We start from the raw sequence: 18592 nt of genomic DNA on the forward strand, positions 1-18592 counted from the left end.
CTTCACAGGACATCATAACAAGAATTATCGTTAAGTATCGATACGGTTTTGACAACGGTAGCAACAGGCTTCTTTACGCTAACGACCCTTGGAAAATGACGTCTCACAGTCGGTTTCAACGACGACGTTTTGTCCGTCTAAAGTTGGTGAAAAGTGACTGACGTCTGACTCTCACAGCCATGACAGAGCTCTCATGGGCTGGATTACATATAATTATATTTTGACACGCCTCATCCTAGCAAGTGCGTGTACATACATGAGTGGGGGAAAAAACCTACCCCATACAAACGTTTAACCGGTGCGATAGACTAAACAGTCCTGCAAACCGCGACCAGCTGCAGTGCAAATCTTCACCAGAAACCTACAGATCCAAGCAGCTACGGTGCATTATTGCGAAACTAACGCGCCTCAGGACAGATAGACAGGTGGCGGAATGGTTGGCAAGCAACAGTGGCTATCAATCAAACATCACCAATGATGAAATTGGACTTTAATTGGGACGATAAACAGATTCTTCCTCGGCTAATGTGTCTCCTGTCGCTACCGCTGCTGCTGTTGTAGCACCATTTATCAGCCTTTTATCCGTAAACACGCTACAGAAAGGTTGCTAGCATAGCTGCTAGAACATCCAAAGCCTGGAATAAAGAAAAGCAGGACGCTCTTTAGACAGCGTGCGCTGAAAGGTGCATGATGGGAGATGTTTGCTCTGACTAGCTGAATTACTTTTCACTGCTCTGCGAAGCGGCATCCATGTAAAACAGGAGAAGTTTGTGCTCCCGACCCATTTCAGTGTTTCAAACGTCACTCTTGTGAGAGGATTTGACTAGTTAAAACACCTTTCTCTATCTAAACACCAGCACTACAAAGGTAAACAGAAAGGTGGATTAAGCTCCCAATGCTGGATGACCTGTTTTTGGAGCCTTAGGTCCCAAAAACAGGCCTGATAACGCGCATTAATGCAAACGCCACTGAGTGTTGCTCCATTTTAACACAGTTTGGAAATAGGCTACCCTATTTACTCATTCAGGCTGATCGAAACTAGCAGTTTCATTAAGTAAGAGAAGAAGAAAATGATTTGAGGTCAGATCGTGTGAGTATTGTGAGTATCGGTGGAAAACAGCAGCTGAACGAGCGGCGAGTTTAAGTGAGCGTTGACAGAAACCAGCGATTCACAGCCACAGTTTCACTTGGATTCCAGTCGTTTTGTGAAAAGCAGAGAGAATAAACTAGAGTAAACCTATCACACCCAGTTCCTCTGTGTGTGTGTGTGTGTGTGTGAGTGTGTGTGCAAGCGTGCGCGTGTGCGAGACAGCTGCAAGCTTTCATTAACAAAGATGCCAAGAAGAAGCGGGAGAGATTCCAGCGAACAGCGAGTCAACGTTTCAGGAACTTGACTCAAAGCGGACAAAAGCAACCGTAGACGATTGAAACGTTGAGTCAAGTCGTCACACAAAGGTTCGAAAAGCAGCAGAAAAAGGCGCCGTGCGCTACAACGTGCGCTCCAGCTCCGAAACTATGACATAAGGGAGCAGAAGGACCCCTATGAGATGCTCCGCGTGATACAGTATCTGATCCCAGCAGGCGTGACACGCAGGTACAACGGGAGGATCTGGTCCAGAAAGTGTCCCTGGAACGGGGGTTGGGCTCCCCCATGACCCGAGGTCAGCCCAGTGACATGCTGCGGCTTGTCGGGGTCCTTCACCGAGCGTGTTTATGGCTGGGAGAGACAGGCAGCTCCCGCGTGCGCTCTTCCAATGTCAAAGCGGCTTCCAGCAAAAAGTAGACTTTCTATGTGGGATGACTCACCGCATGCTGAGAATTAAGCAAAAAGCTCTGTGGAACTATTGAATTATTCACCCTGTCAAAACGTGTCTAATGAAACACGGCGGGGCCATTCCAAGTTGCAGAACAAAGCCTTTCAAACCCGATGAATGAGCCAACATGTTTCTCTTCCAACCTGCCTTTGACAAAAATGCTGGTGTTACAGGAAAGCTCCTAATGCCACTGTACTTTGTCTCGGCCCGAGCGGAGCCTGGTGGAAGTTTCAGCTGATTGTTCTGTTTCCGCGCACGAGTCCTCCACATCCCTGAAGCCTACACACGCCATATGCATCAGGAGACCTGTGACAATCGGGCGGCAAGCTTTAACAAGTCGGTAGGTGGGGGGGGGTCTCGCTGTCATGTTGGTACTTTGACATGAGCCCAATGTCACACAAACAGGACGGGACGGGACGGGACGGGACGGGACGGGACGGGACGGGACGCGAGGACGAGCTGTTACACACAATCCAACATGAATGTCTCTTTACCTGCAGACGGATCAGCCTCTTTCTCCTTTTGTCCTTTCTTATTCCCCTTCTTTCTCCCTTTCTTATCTTTCTTCTTGCTCTCCGTCATGCTGTCACAAGAAAGTAAATCCTCTCAGGACAAGACTGGAGAAAAATAACAATAGTAGTAAAATCCCAGGTAGTCCGATTGGGAGCGTGTGACAAGTGGACACCAGCAGACTCTGAGCCTGTGAGAGCGACTCTCCTCCTATATAGACTCGTTCTAATCAAGTACAGCACGGAACCACCTACTCACAGCAGGGCAGAGAGAGAGAGAGAGAGAGAGAGAGAGGGAGGGAGGGAGGGAGGAAAAATAGGGAGAGAAAGGTAGAGAAGCAGTGCTCAGGGAAACTAAGGGGTAAAGTGAGAGAATACGAGAGAGAGAGAGCGAGGGAAGGAGGGAGGGAGGGAGGGAGCAGAGAAGGCATTTCCCATTGCTTTAAGGCAATCAACTGTTCCCTTGCAGGATCTATCAGATAAGCAGAGGCTCTTCCAGGCCTCCCAGCCACCAGAGCGCCACAGACCGTGGCGGGCTGGCTCCTGCACCGCGCTCTCAGCTTCCTCCCGGAGCATCTCCTCCTTTTGTAAAGAGCCCTAGAGGCAGCGCGAGATGTCCCCCCCGGCACCGGCGCTGACCCCGCCCGAGTCATCTGGAGACCTGCTTTTGCCAGGCTGATGTCGGGTGTGTGTGTGTGTGTGTGTGTTGGGGGGGGACCCCGACATCTGGTTCAGATTTGGCAAGCGCGGATTTGCCGGATGACTGTAAGAGAGAGCAACGTGTGAGGTGCCGAACGTCAGGCTGCAATCTGTGACGGACTGCCTCTCAAAAAAGTGACACCAAATCCTCCGTGGCTCCACTTCCTGTTCCCCTTTCTCACTTCTCTTGTCTGTCAGTTCCCAGCGCTGCGGGCAAGTTGCAGCTAGTCTGCGGGTGTAGCTCTCTCCCTCGCTGTCACTGTTAGCCAGGTGTCATCCGCGGTTAGCATTTGAACTGTTGGACACAAACAATGGCCTGCAAATGCCTCAAGGCCTTTTGTTTTGCTTATTTTTTAAATTAATATTCTGAATCAAGTGATAAAGACGGCGTGAAGCCCAAAACCGTGAGGTAGAACAAGGTTAAAAGGAGCCGACAGAAACCCGAGAGCGGCCTGGATCACGACACGCGGCTAATGTTTTCATTTAAGTGATGATTACATTATCTTCTTCTGGAAGATCACAGCCGGGTCCTCTAATTCCGTGCTGGCGGAACTCCGGCGCCCCAGTTAAACGTTATTTAAAAAACATGTTGAAATAACAAGAGTGACTCTCAATGAAACTTGTGTGTCACAGGAAAAGAAAAAAGAAAAAGGGCCAACAGAACTGGAGCTGAGTCATTGGCGGGGCCCTCCCGGGGTTTGCCTCCGTCCAACCCTCAAAGGATCCTTGACGTAAGGTGGGAGGAGGCAGCGGCGGGTAGGGAACAGCAATAATGGGCCGGTGCTCTCAGTAGCACGGGGCCATCTTTTAGTAAGAACGGGTCACGTCCGGGCCGGGCTCTGACTCCCCGATCGGGGCTGAGGTAGCGCTGTCCCCCACTCTCTCCTCACCTCTCCCCTCTCCCCACCGATGACCTGACCTGTCAGCAGGTTGCTGGTAGACTGGCAGCAGCGATGGCGCGTCAGAGGGCCGCCCCGCCACCCCGCCGCCTCTTTCTCCCCCGCACCCAAACTTATCACTCATTTCCTTCTCTGCAATCCGACAAGACGGGACCTGTCTCCAAGCCTGTGGGTGGGCACGAGGTGCGTGTCAGAAAGAACTTATGACCTTGGGACCAAAGAAATGCGAGTTTCGAGGTGGGCTGGTCCCGCCGAGAGTTCCTAATAAACTAGGCAAGAGACCAAACAGGTGAGGGAGCGGATAACAGCAGCGAGGTCGTGCGGTATCATGTTAGGCTGCTGTTGTCCAGGGCAACTTCCAGGAGTTCTGGGATTACTGTCAGGCAACGTTTAATGAGTACAAACGGCTTTGGAAACGTTCAATCTCACGGCGTTTTAAGCACGAGCCATCACAGCGCAGCGTGTTTCCCACCTTCTCCGTTTTCAGCCGAGCACAGAAGAACCTTCAAGTTTCCTGTCAAACAGCCACAACTCAAGTGCCGGTCCGCTTTTATCTCAAAGGGGAATATCTGGAATACTCGCTGAAAGCAGGCAGGGAATTGTTAGGCAATGTGTCGAGGCATAAAACCCTGATAGGGTATTATTTCAGTAACCGGTCCTTTGTAAGGCAACACTGAAAGGTTCTCCTGGGACTATACTGATGATGGGTTGTAGAAACTTCAGTCTGAGAACAACGGGAGTTATTGTGGTAGCTGTGGAATCTCTACACGGATGTGGAGCGTTGCCGTCGCTACCACAACCGCGTCCTGGTGGTGGGGTTAGTGTGAGGTACCCAAACAGCCCTCGGCCTGTTCGGTGGCCTGTCAGCAAGGTCGGGGTGTTGTAGATGGGCTCAGAACAATGGGACCCTGACGCTATCTCTCTCTTTCACACCCAGACCCAGAACGAACACCTAAGTCTCTTCCTTTTTCTCTCCCTCTCTTTCTTTTGTCGACGCGAACGTGCTGTTTTTCGACAGCCGACTTGGATCCGGAGGGTCTGGAGGAAGGGGCACGCTGGGCCAGTGCGGGGGGAGGGCGACTTGAACGTATCAAAAAAAATAAAAAAAGGGGGTTGTGACATGGATACTTTGTACGCTCTTCTCATAAATGTTTCTCAGGCCCCATCTCTGCCTGCCTCCTAATCCCTCCTTGCTGCCCCCAGAAAATAGAAGACAGCTTTCCAGCGCGGCGGTGCCGACTAGCTCCCTCTTAACTACGGCATACCTGCACATCATCACGCGGAGAGCGCTCAACAGCCCGCCTGCCTTTTACCAGACAGCAGAATTAATCTTTCTGGACATAATGGCTTTAAGCAGTCGTTAGCTTGTAGTGTTTACATCTGTCTGCTCTTTTTCTTTCTCAACAACAAAGTATATAAACATGTGGGGCCCTTAAACGTGTACGTGTCTGTACGAGGGCAAGTCAGGGGTCACCACCTCCCGAGGAAAGAAATAAAAGTGGAAAACTAAAAGTATAGATGGGGGAAGGGGTCGTGGAACTAGCAAAGCAGAACATCGCCCCACCTTTACCGGCCGTCTTATCAGCAGCGCCACGATTGCGCCGAGGTTTTGGACCGTTTGTAGCCGTTTGTAGCTATTTAAGGTGGCAAAAGAAAAACAATACAGACACGGGATGAAAGAAAGGTTGACGCACGGAAACCGCTGGAAGGAATTTGCCTGGGTGGCCGACCCTGTTTGGGCCGACCCTGTTTGGGTCGACCCTGTTTGGGCCGACCCTGTTTGGGCCGACCCTGTTTGGGTCGACCCTGTTTGGGCCGGCCATCCAGACCCTGTTGCCTTTCAGGTCCTCCTGCGCTGGAGGGTTTGACCACTTCCTCTCTCACTGCTGAAATAACTGCGTTAAACGCTGCAATCCGACATCGGCCATTCCTGGAAGGACTGCTGGGACGGGTCCGACGGGACGCATCGTCCGCACGAACGCAACAAAACGGCGACTCGTTTACAGTCGAGGGGGTGAAAAATCAGATGGGGCATCTGCAGCGAGAGGAAGAGCAGCGAAGAATTCAAGAGTTAAAACGAGGAAGTGATCCTGAGCGGATTAGGCTCTTTGACGTTTCCGCAGCGCGTAGCGGTCACCATGGCAACGGCAGTCTTAAGGGTAGCAACTGGAGTACGTGCGAGCGAACGTGTGGAAGGGCGGAGTGAGGATCAGAGATTGAGAGAGAGAGAGGAAAACAAGGAAGGATGCCAGCGAGCAAAGTGGGCAAAAGTGAGGAGAGAAGAGGTGGATGTGTGAGAGGGGGGGGGGGGGGTCCAGGGTAGAGAGAGTGTCTCCACGAGGGACATGTCCATGAGCAAGCCTCAGCCAAGCCTGCTGGGAGACACTGCAGCAGCATCTGAGAGGGGAAGAGCTGACAAACATCAGCACTGAGCATGCTCCGCTCTCAAGGCCACAGATTCCTGCTTCCTTTTCTCTCTTTCTTCATTTCATCCCTTCGGTTCTCCATCTGTGCCCGGCGTTCAGCCGCCCTCCACGCCTGTCCCTTTACCGGACGCCCTGGCCACGGGCCGGCGGCCGCGCCCCATAAATGATTGACCCGACGTTAAGGAGCGTTCACGGCCGCGCTGACTCACGCTGGGATGAGCTTGATTAGGGCCCAGAGGAGCAAGAGATGAGCATAGCAACTACTCAACCAATGGGGTATCATACTGCAATATCAGGCCAGGGCAACAGCAGCCTGTTCCACACACACACACACACACACACACACACACACACACACACACACACACACACACACACACACACACACACACTCAGACACGATCTTCCTGAACTGGGGCGCTGCCATATCTGCGATGCAAACAACCGGCACACATTTGCATTCATACCTGCGATTATGTTGAGCTTGATTTATTAATATCTTTATTTTTGGCATCCTTTGTTCCTCTCTGCAGACAGGCAGGCAGCCAGACAGACAGGCACGCCCACGGCAGGACGCAACTGTATACACTTGCAGCTCCGCGAGCGCAAACCGACACCTCTTTTTGCCATCAGTGGTGCTCGGGTGCGACGGAACGAGAGATGAGCCGGCGCTGTGCGGCCTGTGCGTGAGGATGCAGGAGGGGTGGGGGGTCAAATAAACACGAAAAGCCCCGAACGTGGCAAAAAATACCTTGCCGATGATGTCAGTGATGAAAAGCGTGCATGAAAGCTGCATCTCCGTCTCCGTACCTCAGTCTGCTGACAGCAAACAGCCTCTAAGTTGGACAATAATAGATGAGTGGGGTGATGCTAGCATAGCTAGAATACTTGTAATGACAGATGCTGTCTGAGCATGACTTTGATGATCCTCTTAAACAAAAAAGACGTCTATCTTCTTAAGGCTGCCTGATTGAATCTCTCTCTCTCTCTCTCTCTCTCTTTCCATACGCTTCCTCTTTTTAAGCACATTTATTTTCTCTGTCTGTCTCTCTGCCTGTCTCCCTCCTGCCCGTCTAAAGGAGAGATAAAGAGGTTTGTGTGGCTGCGAGCAGATTGACTTGAAGATAGAGGCTGGAAGCAGCTCTCTTCCACCTCCTCATTCTCTCTCTCTCTCTCTCTCTCTCTCTCAAATGAATAGACAAACAGTCTCCCACATGCTCTCACAGTTTATCAAACACACACCCACATAGGGCCAGGTCTTCATGCAAACACATATGTGTGTTCTCACCACTGAGAACAACACATCCTCGCTCTAAGTGTCCTCAGGCCGACAAAGTATACACTGTCACACTCAAACGCAAACATACCCCCACAAACACGCACGCAAGCGTCCAAACACACAGGTGCATCCCCGTGTAAATACGAGGCGAGCGTGGTTCTGGGATGCCTCCAACGTGGACCTGTTTTTCCACTCATGCGCGCCTAATCCAAACTAATTCTGCGGGAGAGCTTAACCTACTTCGTTTTGGTTTTTTTTTTTGAAGACGCAAGATCTGAAACGCAGCACAGCACCTGGCCTGGATGTTGTTGTTGTTGTTGTTGTTGTTGTTGTTTACCCAGCGAGTGCCGATGCCTGCCGCTGTAACACGGCCCCCAACACGGGGGCGATCGGGACCGGATCCCCGACCTTCGCTGGTCAGTGAAAGTGAATCTGCCGCCTGACTGTTCCCTGCTGTAAACTGCCGACGTACATCCACACAGGGGAAAACACGGGACAGGGGCCGCTCTTATCAGCACGAAGCTCTCCTTGAAAAACAAGCGCGCATCCGCTCTCTGCTCCGCATTCTTCACATCAAATCAAATTCCTCCTGCGGCCTGTGCCGGTGGTTTATCTCCACAGTGTGTTTTCAGAGCCGCACAAACATGTCACGATGAGGACAGCGCGATGGCTTTCGCACGCGGAGCCAAATCGGCTCCTGCGGTCGAATCATTTGCATTTCTGATCTGGCCTGTCACGGCTGAGTCCGGCCTTATCGAGACGCCGTCTTATCTCATTGTTTGTGTTGCGCCAACCTCGGCTTTTCCTGGAAAACAGGCGACTACGCATGTGTGAGCGTATCAAGGGAGGCTCTAATTGGGGGACGCTTGATAAGTGGAGGTGCCGGTTGGCCCCACACAGCGCCATGGCGATCAGACGCGGCTGCCATCCCAGCGGGTCGCCTCAGGGTGACAACAGGCCTGTAAACCCCCCGCGACCCCTCTAGGGGCAGTTAAATCCACCAGTAAAGAGACCAGTGACAACGCCAGTGTAAGAAGGAGGTCAATGCGAGCTGAGGCTGTAACAGAGCTGATACGCACGCCGCCACCAGTATGAGCAGCTTAGTGATGGTGGCAGCAGCACTGCAGCTTTGGTGTAAACTCTAATAGCTGAGCTGTAGCCAACAGAGTATTAATTGTTGCTCAAAAAGCCATAATGTAACTCTAAACCGGATAACGGTGAAGTGGCGAGACAGTTGGTCAGAGGAAACCCCGGGCGCAGCGATAAAATGGCATCCGAAACAGACACGTGTTGCCGTACGTTGCATTATTTTTCACGCCGCATTTTTGCTGTCTGAGGACAGCGCTCCCCCCCCCCCCCCACAGCTTCCCTGGCCCGTGGCCATTGGCAGTATGATAACTACTTGCAAAGCTAATGTCATGGAGACAACAGGGGAATGAAAAGAAACATGCCTAGACAATGCGTAGCAAAAGTACACATCCCAACAGATGTGATGGCGAGCAGGCGGAAACGGGGCTGCAGAGCGCGGCGGCGGGGGCTTTCTGTAACGCTGATCTGACTGGCTGTTGCCGCAGACCTCTGCCAGGAATGCTGCTCTCATTTGGGGTGAAAACACCCCCAGAGTTGAGGGGTATCCATATCACAGGGGAGATATATTCCTCTTTTGTCCACATTAGCTGCAGCGAGAGGATGGCTAGCGTGTCGGTCGGTGGGCCAGCTGGGACACATCTCAGTTCACCCATGCACGTGTACACACACACACACACACACACACACACACACACACACACACACACACACACACACATGCAGACACACACACCGGCTGAAGGTTTCTTTACGCCGCTCGCTATCTTTCAACAACAAGCTGAGCAGGGACCAGACGGAAAGAGGTCCTATTTGTGCAGGAAGATAAATACACTTCTGCACCCAGTTCTGTCCCCTCCAGATTAGAGCGGCACAATAATGAGCAGGAGCTCTGGTGGAAGGTCACGAGCAAGCTATGCTAAAGGATAGAGTAACAGCCCACTAACAAAACACACGCCCCCGCGCACATACGTGCAGGAGGTAATCACAGAGAGACACGCATGCTTTTATCTCCACATACAGGGAACCGGCATTTAATAGTTGTTATTAACAGCAACGTTCCGTTTTACTGGGCTGTGAACACGTCTGGCATTTTTTATTATTATTATTTAAAGCAAATTGCCTGAAAAACTATAACAGGGATTTTTGCTGTGAACAGGTTTGATTTTCTTACACCTATCGGTGTGTGTGTGCGTGTGTGTGTGTGGCTCAGGTATGAGCGTGAGGCTGTATTTAACTTTGATTTCGAATGTGGTGACAGATTCCGGATTAAATCCGCTTGTCCACAGATTGAAGGATGAGATAATCAACATTTGGTTTTAATCCAGATCAGTTTGAAATGGGGATGAACGGAACAAGGGCGCCAGAGGCGTGGAGTCGTTTCTGTTTCGGGATTGTTTACGGTTGCAGCAACTTGAATCATTCCCAACTGGACGTCAGACGCTCCTAAAAACGGACGTGCGGCCCACGCCGACATCAGAGCGTCCCGCAGTAAAATGACGTTAAAGTGTCTAAATATTGTCGTGCAACATAAATCCTCAGGAATGAGTGTGGCGAGGTGTTTACAAGCTGCTCTTGTGTGAGTCAGCAGCGCTCATCTGCTCCTCCTTTCACGCTACGTGCGCGACGGACGATTGGGCAACGCACGCCGTCTCCTGCTCCGAACGCACGCCGTCTCCTGCTCCTCTCCCCGGGGGGGTCGGAGACCCGGCTCCTCTCCAGAGGAAGCCTGTTGGGCTGCTTCCAAATGCCGCTAAGAAGCCATTCCATTCTGTTTAAAGTCTTTTCATGTTAAGACACACATCAATCCACACCTACAACATACCTGAGGAAACAAACCCTGTCTCAGGATACGGAGTGTGTGTGTGGAGCGAACATGGCTGGACACGTCTCTTAAACACACCGGGAGGGAGGCGCCCAGCGGGAGTGCCGGCAGCCCCTCTTTTCAACACTTGAGCACGCTGCACACAAACACAGTTGCCCTTCCCATGCTCCTTTTGTTCTGCGGCGTTCTGTTGGAGTTCCTGTCATGGACACTGTCAGCCTGCCCTGGACATGTGGGACGCGGCGGTGGCGTCCCAGCCGCGGCTCCCCGGCAGCGCCACACGCAGGACATGCGAGTGAATGATAGAAAATGAACAGAAATTCAGACGGTTACTGAAGACTAACACACCCAAGCACTGGCAAACGCCTCGGCAGCTGGAGTCCCCCCCCCCTTCCCCCCCGTCCCGCCGCTCTCTTTATCCATCTGTAGGTATCGCCGACCCCGTAGCTGTACGCTGACCTGCTGACCTCTGACCCCACTGACCCCCTCTAGTCTTGATTGCTCAGTGTGTCTCTTCTCTTCTCTATCTGCCCCCCTTCTCCTCCTTCTGTGGTCCTGCTCAAGGTTTCTTCCTGTTGAAGGGCAGATCCCCCCCCCCCGGGTTTGTGGAAAGCGCCGACAAGCGACTTGGATTTTGCACCAGACGCTTTCTAAGTGAAAGAGAGAGCGCGAGTCAATGGGAAGCGCTGACCACGCGGCTGTTGTGATCGGCTCGACTTCCTGCTGGAAACATCCTGCAACATTCCCGGATCTGCAGAGGCCGCGGGTCGCAGCGGAGCCGAGGCCTCAGACCGACAGCGAGTAGGTGCCACGGAGACGGCGCACGGTGAGAGATCACCTTCCGCCCCGTCCTTCACTGTCAGCCGGCTTCCTGTGAACAAAGCCAGCGACGGACGGACGGAAACGCGCCGCATATTCCGCAGCGTTCCGAGCTGCAAGGCCGCGCGGCTGGATGGCGCCTGCCTGCTGTTTGGAAACCCGGGTAACTAATTAGAGCTAATTTGTGCTGCAAACCTGGTAATTTCTGTTGCCGTTTGACACGTTCGGCTAATTACAAAAAACAAAAAAAGCTCAGCCGCTTTCCTAAGAAGCGATGCTTCTTTTACTGCCGCGTTCCCAGCGATTATCATCGGGACACAGTGTTTCACCTCGGATGGGGAACTGCAGATGTTGCTCAAGCTTGGAGCCGTGTCCTCTGTTGACGTCGGCCGGGAGACAAGCGGTAATAAATAAATCCGGGCTGATTCCGATCGGCGAGGACTCGCTGTTCAGACAAACCTCCGACGGCTGAGGATCGGCGCTCCTTTGGTTCTTAATTCTGGTCTCGTGCCTACAGCTAACAAAAAACATCTGCAGGCAACAGAACATGAAATTCCGTGCCCGGCAGCGCGCACCCTCCCACTTTGCCGAGGAATTGCAGGTTAATTTCCCAGCATGCCTCAGCAACGCCGATCCACCGACAGCAGCCCTGGCGTTGACGGGAATTACGCAATCCACCAACTATGTCTGTCATGTCCGGCAAAGAGGTTTGCAACATTGGACTGTGTCACAGACAGATTGGGGGGGGGGGGGGTAATCAGATTTGAGAGTTATGCCGTCCGCATGAATTGACGCAGATCAGGGAACCAAACAAATCTCAAAGCCTTGGACCCAATTATCGGAAGCTTTTCTGTTTAAGTGGGAGTCAATCTGTTGATCGCGGACGCATGTGGGGCACGCCACCGTTTAGTGGTGGACGCCCCCCCCCCGTTCTCACACCTGCACGTGCACGTTTCAGGCTTGAGCGTAACTGACGTGACGTGAACTTTTCACTGAGTCCTCGCGGACGCGGTTTTCCAGACTGAACCTTTAATGCCGAGCGTTGAGGTGGGGGGAGAAGGTGGGGGGTGGTGAGAGAAAAGGTTTTAAATATTTAATCACGTGCACTAACTGCAGGAGGAGTATTGCAGCCCAAGATAGCTGCAACCCCCCTGAATGATTTAAAAGGCGGAGTAAATCCAAGCGGTGAGGGCAGGACGGCGACGCGCTCGGGTGTGAAGCTTCTGGCGTCGGATTAGAAACATCTGCTTTACTCTTTATGTTCTCATTAAAGAAAAGAAGAAGAAGAAGGAAAAGAGGCCCTATCACTGACCTGACCTCAGCACATGATTGCCTCAGCCATCACAGTCAGATCAATCCCAGCGTTCCTGGGGCTGAAGGCAGCAGTCTGGATAAACGGCCTCTCTGGGGATCAATGGCACGGGCGAACCACGGTCACGTGCAGCTGTTCGCCCGCGCGTGGCTCCCGGATGGCGCGGAGCATCCGGACACAGACCCAGACGCGGGACGGGGGCGTTCCCGGCAGACTCATCCCTTCAGACTGTTCGGAGGTTCTCCTGCTTCCTGATCCTGATCACATACTGCCTCATGGTGGTGGAGGCAACATTCTTCAGTGGGCTGAGACGTTTGTGGGAGCAGCAGAGCTGGAAAAGCTTGATCACAGAGCCTCGGGAACCTGCTTCAGCTGCTGTTTCGCTTTGTTGGTCATTTAAATTCTTCCTGTTTAATCTCAGATCGCAGTAAATCCCTGGACTGGGAACGAGGGGCTGGATGGCAGCTGCGCGTGGCCGAAGAACTCCAGGAGAACTGGGCTATACGCAGAAATCATTCAGAAAAGTGGATGAAAACACAAGTGTGATTTTATTTTTGGATACTTTTATCATTCTTCCTAAAGCAGACGTGTCCTCTCCTGCCTCTGTAAACAGTTTTATGTTCTAATTTATAGCTCCTATTGCTACCTGAGTGACATCATAATAAGGCCTCATTTCAGTTATTTGGCTCTGTCGAGGCACGTTCTCCCATAAAACCAGATTGAAACCACGTTCCCTGAAAATGTGTGGTTTTCATCTGCTGACGTTGATGCGCTGCGACGTTCCACATTCCTGCTTCTTTAATTGTGCGCTGGTGTCTGACGCTGGAGCACAAGCTCTCCGTGCTGCCTGTGGCCGTGCAGCAGTGTTACACCACCGTTCTCAGCCTTGCACCACCTCTGGAAACTAAAGGCGTCCTCTCCGCGCCTCTGTGAGCGTGAAACATCAGAGAAACTCACCAGAGCGGGAAATTCAAGCACCGGCTCTCTTCTGCTGATCCAAACGGTGACTTAAATAAACCGATCAGCGGCTCGTCACCGCAGGTGAACGACGCCGCACACAGGAGGACGGATGTGGACGATGTCTCAACTCGGGCTCAAGGAGTCACGATGTTCAAAGCTGTCCGTTAGCACGTTAGCTCGTAGCAGAGTGGCGGCGTGATACAACGACTGTTGTCAATCACGGCCTGGTTGATATTAAAAAGGCTGCAGTTAATGAGCATCTTCTCCAGGTGCTGCTCTGTTCCTTTGTCCTCCTCACTGCCTGCGTGTGCACAGGTGGGCTGGTCTGAACCCGTGTGCGTCCCCTCTGGTGGGGGATGCATCACCTGTGGATGATTCCCTCGAGCCAAGAGATACGGATTTATTGAGAGCGGCCATAAAGGGCTCAAGGTGAGCTGTCAATCACCTAATAATGTGACGCCAGGGCGGCCCTAGAGCCTCGCGGGCTTCCTGAGGGTCGGCGCGGCTCAACACATCGATTGATTTTGGGCTCTGCAGAAAATTTGCTAATAATGTTGAATCTGAAATCATATTATAGCAAAGCTGCAGCTTAAACGTATTAAAAAAGATCAAGGGAAGGACCCAAAATATTGTCAAATGATGTAACGCTAACGAATCCTTGGCTCACAGGCTGGTGTGACACGGCCTGACGGCTCACGGCTCCGCAGAAACTAGATCCTCTTAACAATACACGCTGTGTCGTTAGCAGGGCTGTTAGCCACAGCAGCTTTAGCTCCCGCACACAGAGCTCGCAACAACAGTACAAATATTGACGCATCCTGGTGGAGAAATTCCCTCCTTCACGTGACGATCAGATACCTGCATCGTTCCTCGGAGCTTCATTGGAGGTGGTAAATGTGGAATAAGGCAGAATGTGCAACAACTGCTGAGCCGTGCCGTGCGTGAACAACAGTTCTACTGTGCTAGTCTAGGTCTGTCTGCGTGCACGCTGCTGACTTTCCCTGCTCTGGAACAGCTGTGCACGTCCAAACAGGTGTGACCCTTGAATCGCTGACCCTTGACCTCCACATTAAAACAGCCCACAGTCATAAAATCCACTCTCTGCCAAAATGTGTGGTTTTTTTAATGGATCCCAAAGCCTAAAAACCTTTTTTTTCCAAAAAAAAAGGTCCAACATGACATAAAAAAGTCAGGAAATGATCTTTTATGTCAAAGACAGGAAGTGGGTTAAAGAGAGTCCTCTGCTCAAAGGAGTCCAGACCTCACGCTGGTCAATCTCATTAGCCTTTAGCTTTAGCGGTGGCAGAAACACTTTAATTACTCTTATCCTAACAAGCCCGCGTCCTGTACAAAGCAGTCGCGTCTGCAGCCGACCTGGAAAACAAGCACCTTTGTCACAATCAACCGTTTGCTAAATGTCCCCTGAACGTGCGCTAATGACGTGCTACTGTCTGCCGGGCGGCCCGGTAGCCGTCCGCAGCTGTCATCCATGTCTAGCGCTTCTGGAGAACTCTCTCAGTTCCAGAAACACGCATCGCTCCGGGGGTGGGTGGGGGGGTAAAAACGCTGCCTGTCTACCGCCTCAATGCAGCAGCTGCGACCTGAATACAGTAGGACAAAGACAGATGACTCCCTGCTTCCACAACTGTGTTGTCATGCTAATTGACTTGGGAGGAATAAGTCCTTTTAATGAGCAAAGAAATGATTACTGACAAGAGCGGGAATGATTCGGATTTGGGTTAATTACAAATCAGGAGGCGGTTATGGGATAATGTGCTGCTCTGCAGCTCTGATGACCTTTCTTGTACGTGTTGCTGTGATTTTTAGTCTTTACTGATCGCCCAGTTAACTCTAGAACACTATGCAATGATCCATCGCTGCTCCCAGGGATCTGATTTAGATGGAGCCATTCTGGCAACAGGGCTGCTGTTATTTTAAGCAACGAGCTCAAAGGCAGCTGTGACATTGTTGGAAACACGCTGCCAAGTGCCGCGACGCGCCGCGACGCTAGGCTACCGTTTTCTGCCAACTCACGTATGCTCGGCTGACGAATCGCACGGCGGCTGGAGACAGAAGAGAGGATGTGAGCGAAGAGGAGCAAAGGCAGGTTTACCGGAGAGGCGCAGGTCCCCGGAGAATTGGGACAGACTAAAATATCAGCGTAAACAAGGGCCCGGACGCATGACCAGGTCTCCTCCAGATGCGCTCGAATCTCGACCACGGCAAACTTCTACGCGCTGTTTTGTCTTCCGTTATTTAAAATGGAATTCTCTGCTTCCGTTAACGATATCCCACCACACGCGTGTTCCCCTCTGACGTCCTCGTGCAGTTTAATAGCTGCCAACTTCTTATTCAGGTTTTATCTGCTTGTCTTAAAGTGTTGAGCAAACCGGCCGCATTTCCAGGGGCTCCTGAGCCCCTGGAAATGGAGATAATCTGCATAAAATGGCTGAAACCTGAAGGGTAAATGCCAGGCTTTCGGGAAACCTCCCAAATTAAAGCTGAGCGGGTGTGATGCCGCGCACACGCCAGAGGAACTCAAGAGTCTGGACGTCTCTCTCTGCCTGTGCCGGGTTGTCTGCTTCCTCCCGCAGCCCCAAAAACGTGCACGTTTGGCTGAGATGGGACGTTGCAGCGCGGCGTGAGTGTGTCAGTGGCGTGCGCCGGCCGTCCGTCAGTCCGCCCCTTCCTGCCTCAGAGGGTGAGAGAACAGCGTGTGCCCTGAAACAGACCGGCAGCCGGTCCGGGGTGAATTCCTGCCCAATTCTGAGACTGCTGGGACAGACTCCAGCAACTCCCATGACCCTAATTAGGCACCAGCGACAAAGCTGCTTACACAGCAGTTCTGGCCCCAGTCGGGAAACTTCGTTTAACGTAGGTCCCTAAGGAGGGAGCCGTTCATCTGCCTGCATCAAATTATCGGGGCAAAAAAAAGCGCTCGTGATTGAGAAGCGGTCGCTTCGACGACGAAGACCAACGACGCTAAAAGCTTCTAAAGAAAGTCCACGTAAAGGACACGGTTGGCTGAGTATGAACAGAAAACTAGAGGACCACTCAGCTCTAATTCAGCATGGGAGGGGGGGCAGACATAGACAAACTGGGCCAATGACAAGGAGCCTTTCAGCAGGAAGGGATCCTTCTACATAAGGTTCACAAGGTCAGATTAAAACTCCTAAACCAGCTATTAAAAGGCCTCAAACCCAAGAGAAGAGCATTTGGATATATAAAAAGTCCGCTTTGCAAAAGCTTAGTGTTTCCTTTGTTGGTCATGTTGACCAGTTGGGATCCACAGCAGCAACATTTCCACAACTTTAAACTCACTCTTCGGCCGTTAACGCGCACAGAAGCCCAGAAAATCCCCGCGTTCTGGGATCGGGCTCATTATCGACCAGGAACCAATGTGGTGTGAAGGATTTTCCACACGGGACACGAGCAACAGGCCGCTGTCCCTGGTGCTGAATCCGTGGCCCGGGATTTCAAAATGCACGTTAATCAGGCAAGAAGCCACGTGCGTGGAGGAAAAGGCACCGAGACGTGCGGGAAAGGAGAAAAGAAACGCGTTCGAATGCGTCCGAAACTGCTCAAATGCGACGCTGCTTCTGCGCGGTGCCGAGTTGCAGATAGTTGGACGCGCACGAGCTGCAATTCCTGGTGAGCAACAGTGCGAGGCGCATGTCTGATGCAGTTTAGGGGAAGAGAATGGCGAGAGAAGGAGAGAAAGAGAGTTTGATTGATCATGTGGGCTATGGGAGCCTGCGAGAGTTGTCGAAAATTGCTGCATAGACGCCCCTCACGCACCGATCTGAGACTCCAAACCGACCTCTGGCTGCGCGTAACACCGTCCACCACAGTTTAAAAAACCAAAAACCTGCTCGTTCTTCCGGGTTGGACTTGAGCGGTGATCCACTAAGCATTAACTTACCGCAGTCCTCACACAGGATCCTGCCAACATCCTTTTTAAGGTTCTTTCCACTCGTGTCCAGGGGCGCGAAAGAAGCCTTGAAAACCAGGGGCTCATCAGTGGGGTCCATGAAAAAGATGTACTTGTGGTTCTTTTTTACTTTGCTGCACGGAGCCTCGGAGCCGAATTCCCCCACGGTGACGAGCTGCTCCCGCTCCAGACCCCCGCTGTTGAGGGGCCAGACCTCCAGCACTTTGACATTCACGCGATGCGGCTCCGCGGACACGTTCCCGGGCGTAGATTGCACCTTGCCCTCGATCACCACGGCGGATTTGTAAGCCTGGTCCTGCAGGGAATTCAAACTCGGGGAGTAGCAGGCGAATGAGACCCCGATGACCAGCATGGATAAATGCACTGAATCAAGCCTCATGCCGCCTGCTTTGGCTCGGTGGTCGCTGGGCGCGTTGCGGCACGGCTCTCTCGGCTGCGGGGCGATGGCGGTGGGGCTGGCTTGAATGGAGAGACAGCGAGTGAGCTCCAGTAGCACGGCAGCGCCCTGGCAGACCTTGCATAAGTGTCCATGCCATCGGGATCCGCTGCTTCTCGGGGCGATTTTCAGCGGGTAAACATCGGCTGCGACGCGGGGAAAACAGCGGGGCGAAGCCGGGTTCCGAATCCAGTCACTGGGGCATCGCAGACGGGCGAGGACGCGAGGAATCGGCGGCGTCTCCCCTCCGAGAAGATGCTCCTCTGCGAGACGACGCCACTCTTATCTTTGCCCAGAAATTGCAGTGGTGCTGCGCGACGGCTCCTCCGGATCATCTGCGGCGGAGGGAAAGGCGTGAAATGCTGCAGTGAGACCCAAGTTTTGCAGCCCGCACGTCAAGCGCGAGCCACGTTTCCTTCCCAAAATAAAAGAATATTTGCAGTGGGCAGCGTTGCCACAAAAGCCCTCCGCTGTCTCTCTCTCTCTCCCCCGCCTCCCCCACTGGCCACAGACGGAGAGGATGTGATGCCGATCGCCGAGGGGCTGCAGGATGGAAGGGATGCGGGCGGCCGATGC

General features: G+C 52.5%; 1 protein-coding gene across 6 annotated transcripts in view; it reads right to left on the reverse strand.

The window, feature by feature from the left end:
* Positions 1-18592, reverse strand: part of nrg2a (neuregulin 2a) — a 59134-nt gene that overhangs the window by 36033 nt on the left and 4509 nt on the right. For 2 of the 6 annotated variants that reach the window (XM_057054109.1, XM_057054108.1), the window contains exon 1: positions 17551-18288. The exons of 1 other annotated variant lie outside the window; for it this stretch is intronic. In XM_057054109.1, coding sequence (XP_056910089.1) covers positions 17551-17959 — 409 coding nt within the window. In that variant the 5' untranslated portion in view covers positions 17960-18288. Of the gene's footprint in view, positions 1-2308; positions 2583-17550; positions 18289-18592 lie in introns of those variants that run through there. 3 more of the 6 variants (XM_057054112.1, XM_057054110.1, XM_057054113.1) reach the window with 3 other exon arrangements.

Source organism: Takifugu flavidus, chromosome 14 (assembly GCF_003711565.1).
Source record: "Takifugu flavidus isolate HTHZ2018 chromosome 14, ASM371156v2, whole genome shotgun sequence".
NCBI classification, from domain to species: Eukaryota; Metazoa; Chordata; class Actinopteri; order Tetraodontiformes; family Tetraodontidae; genus Takifugu; species Takifugu flavidus.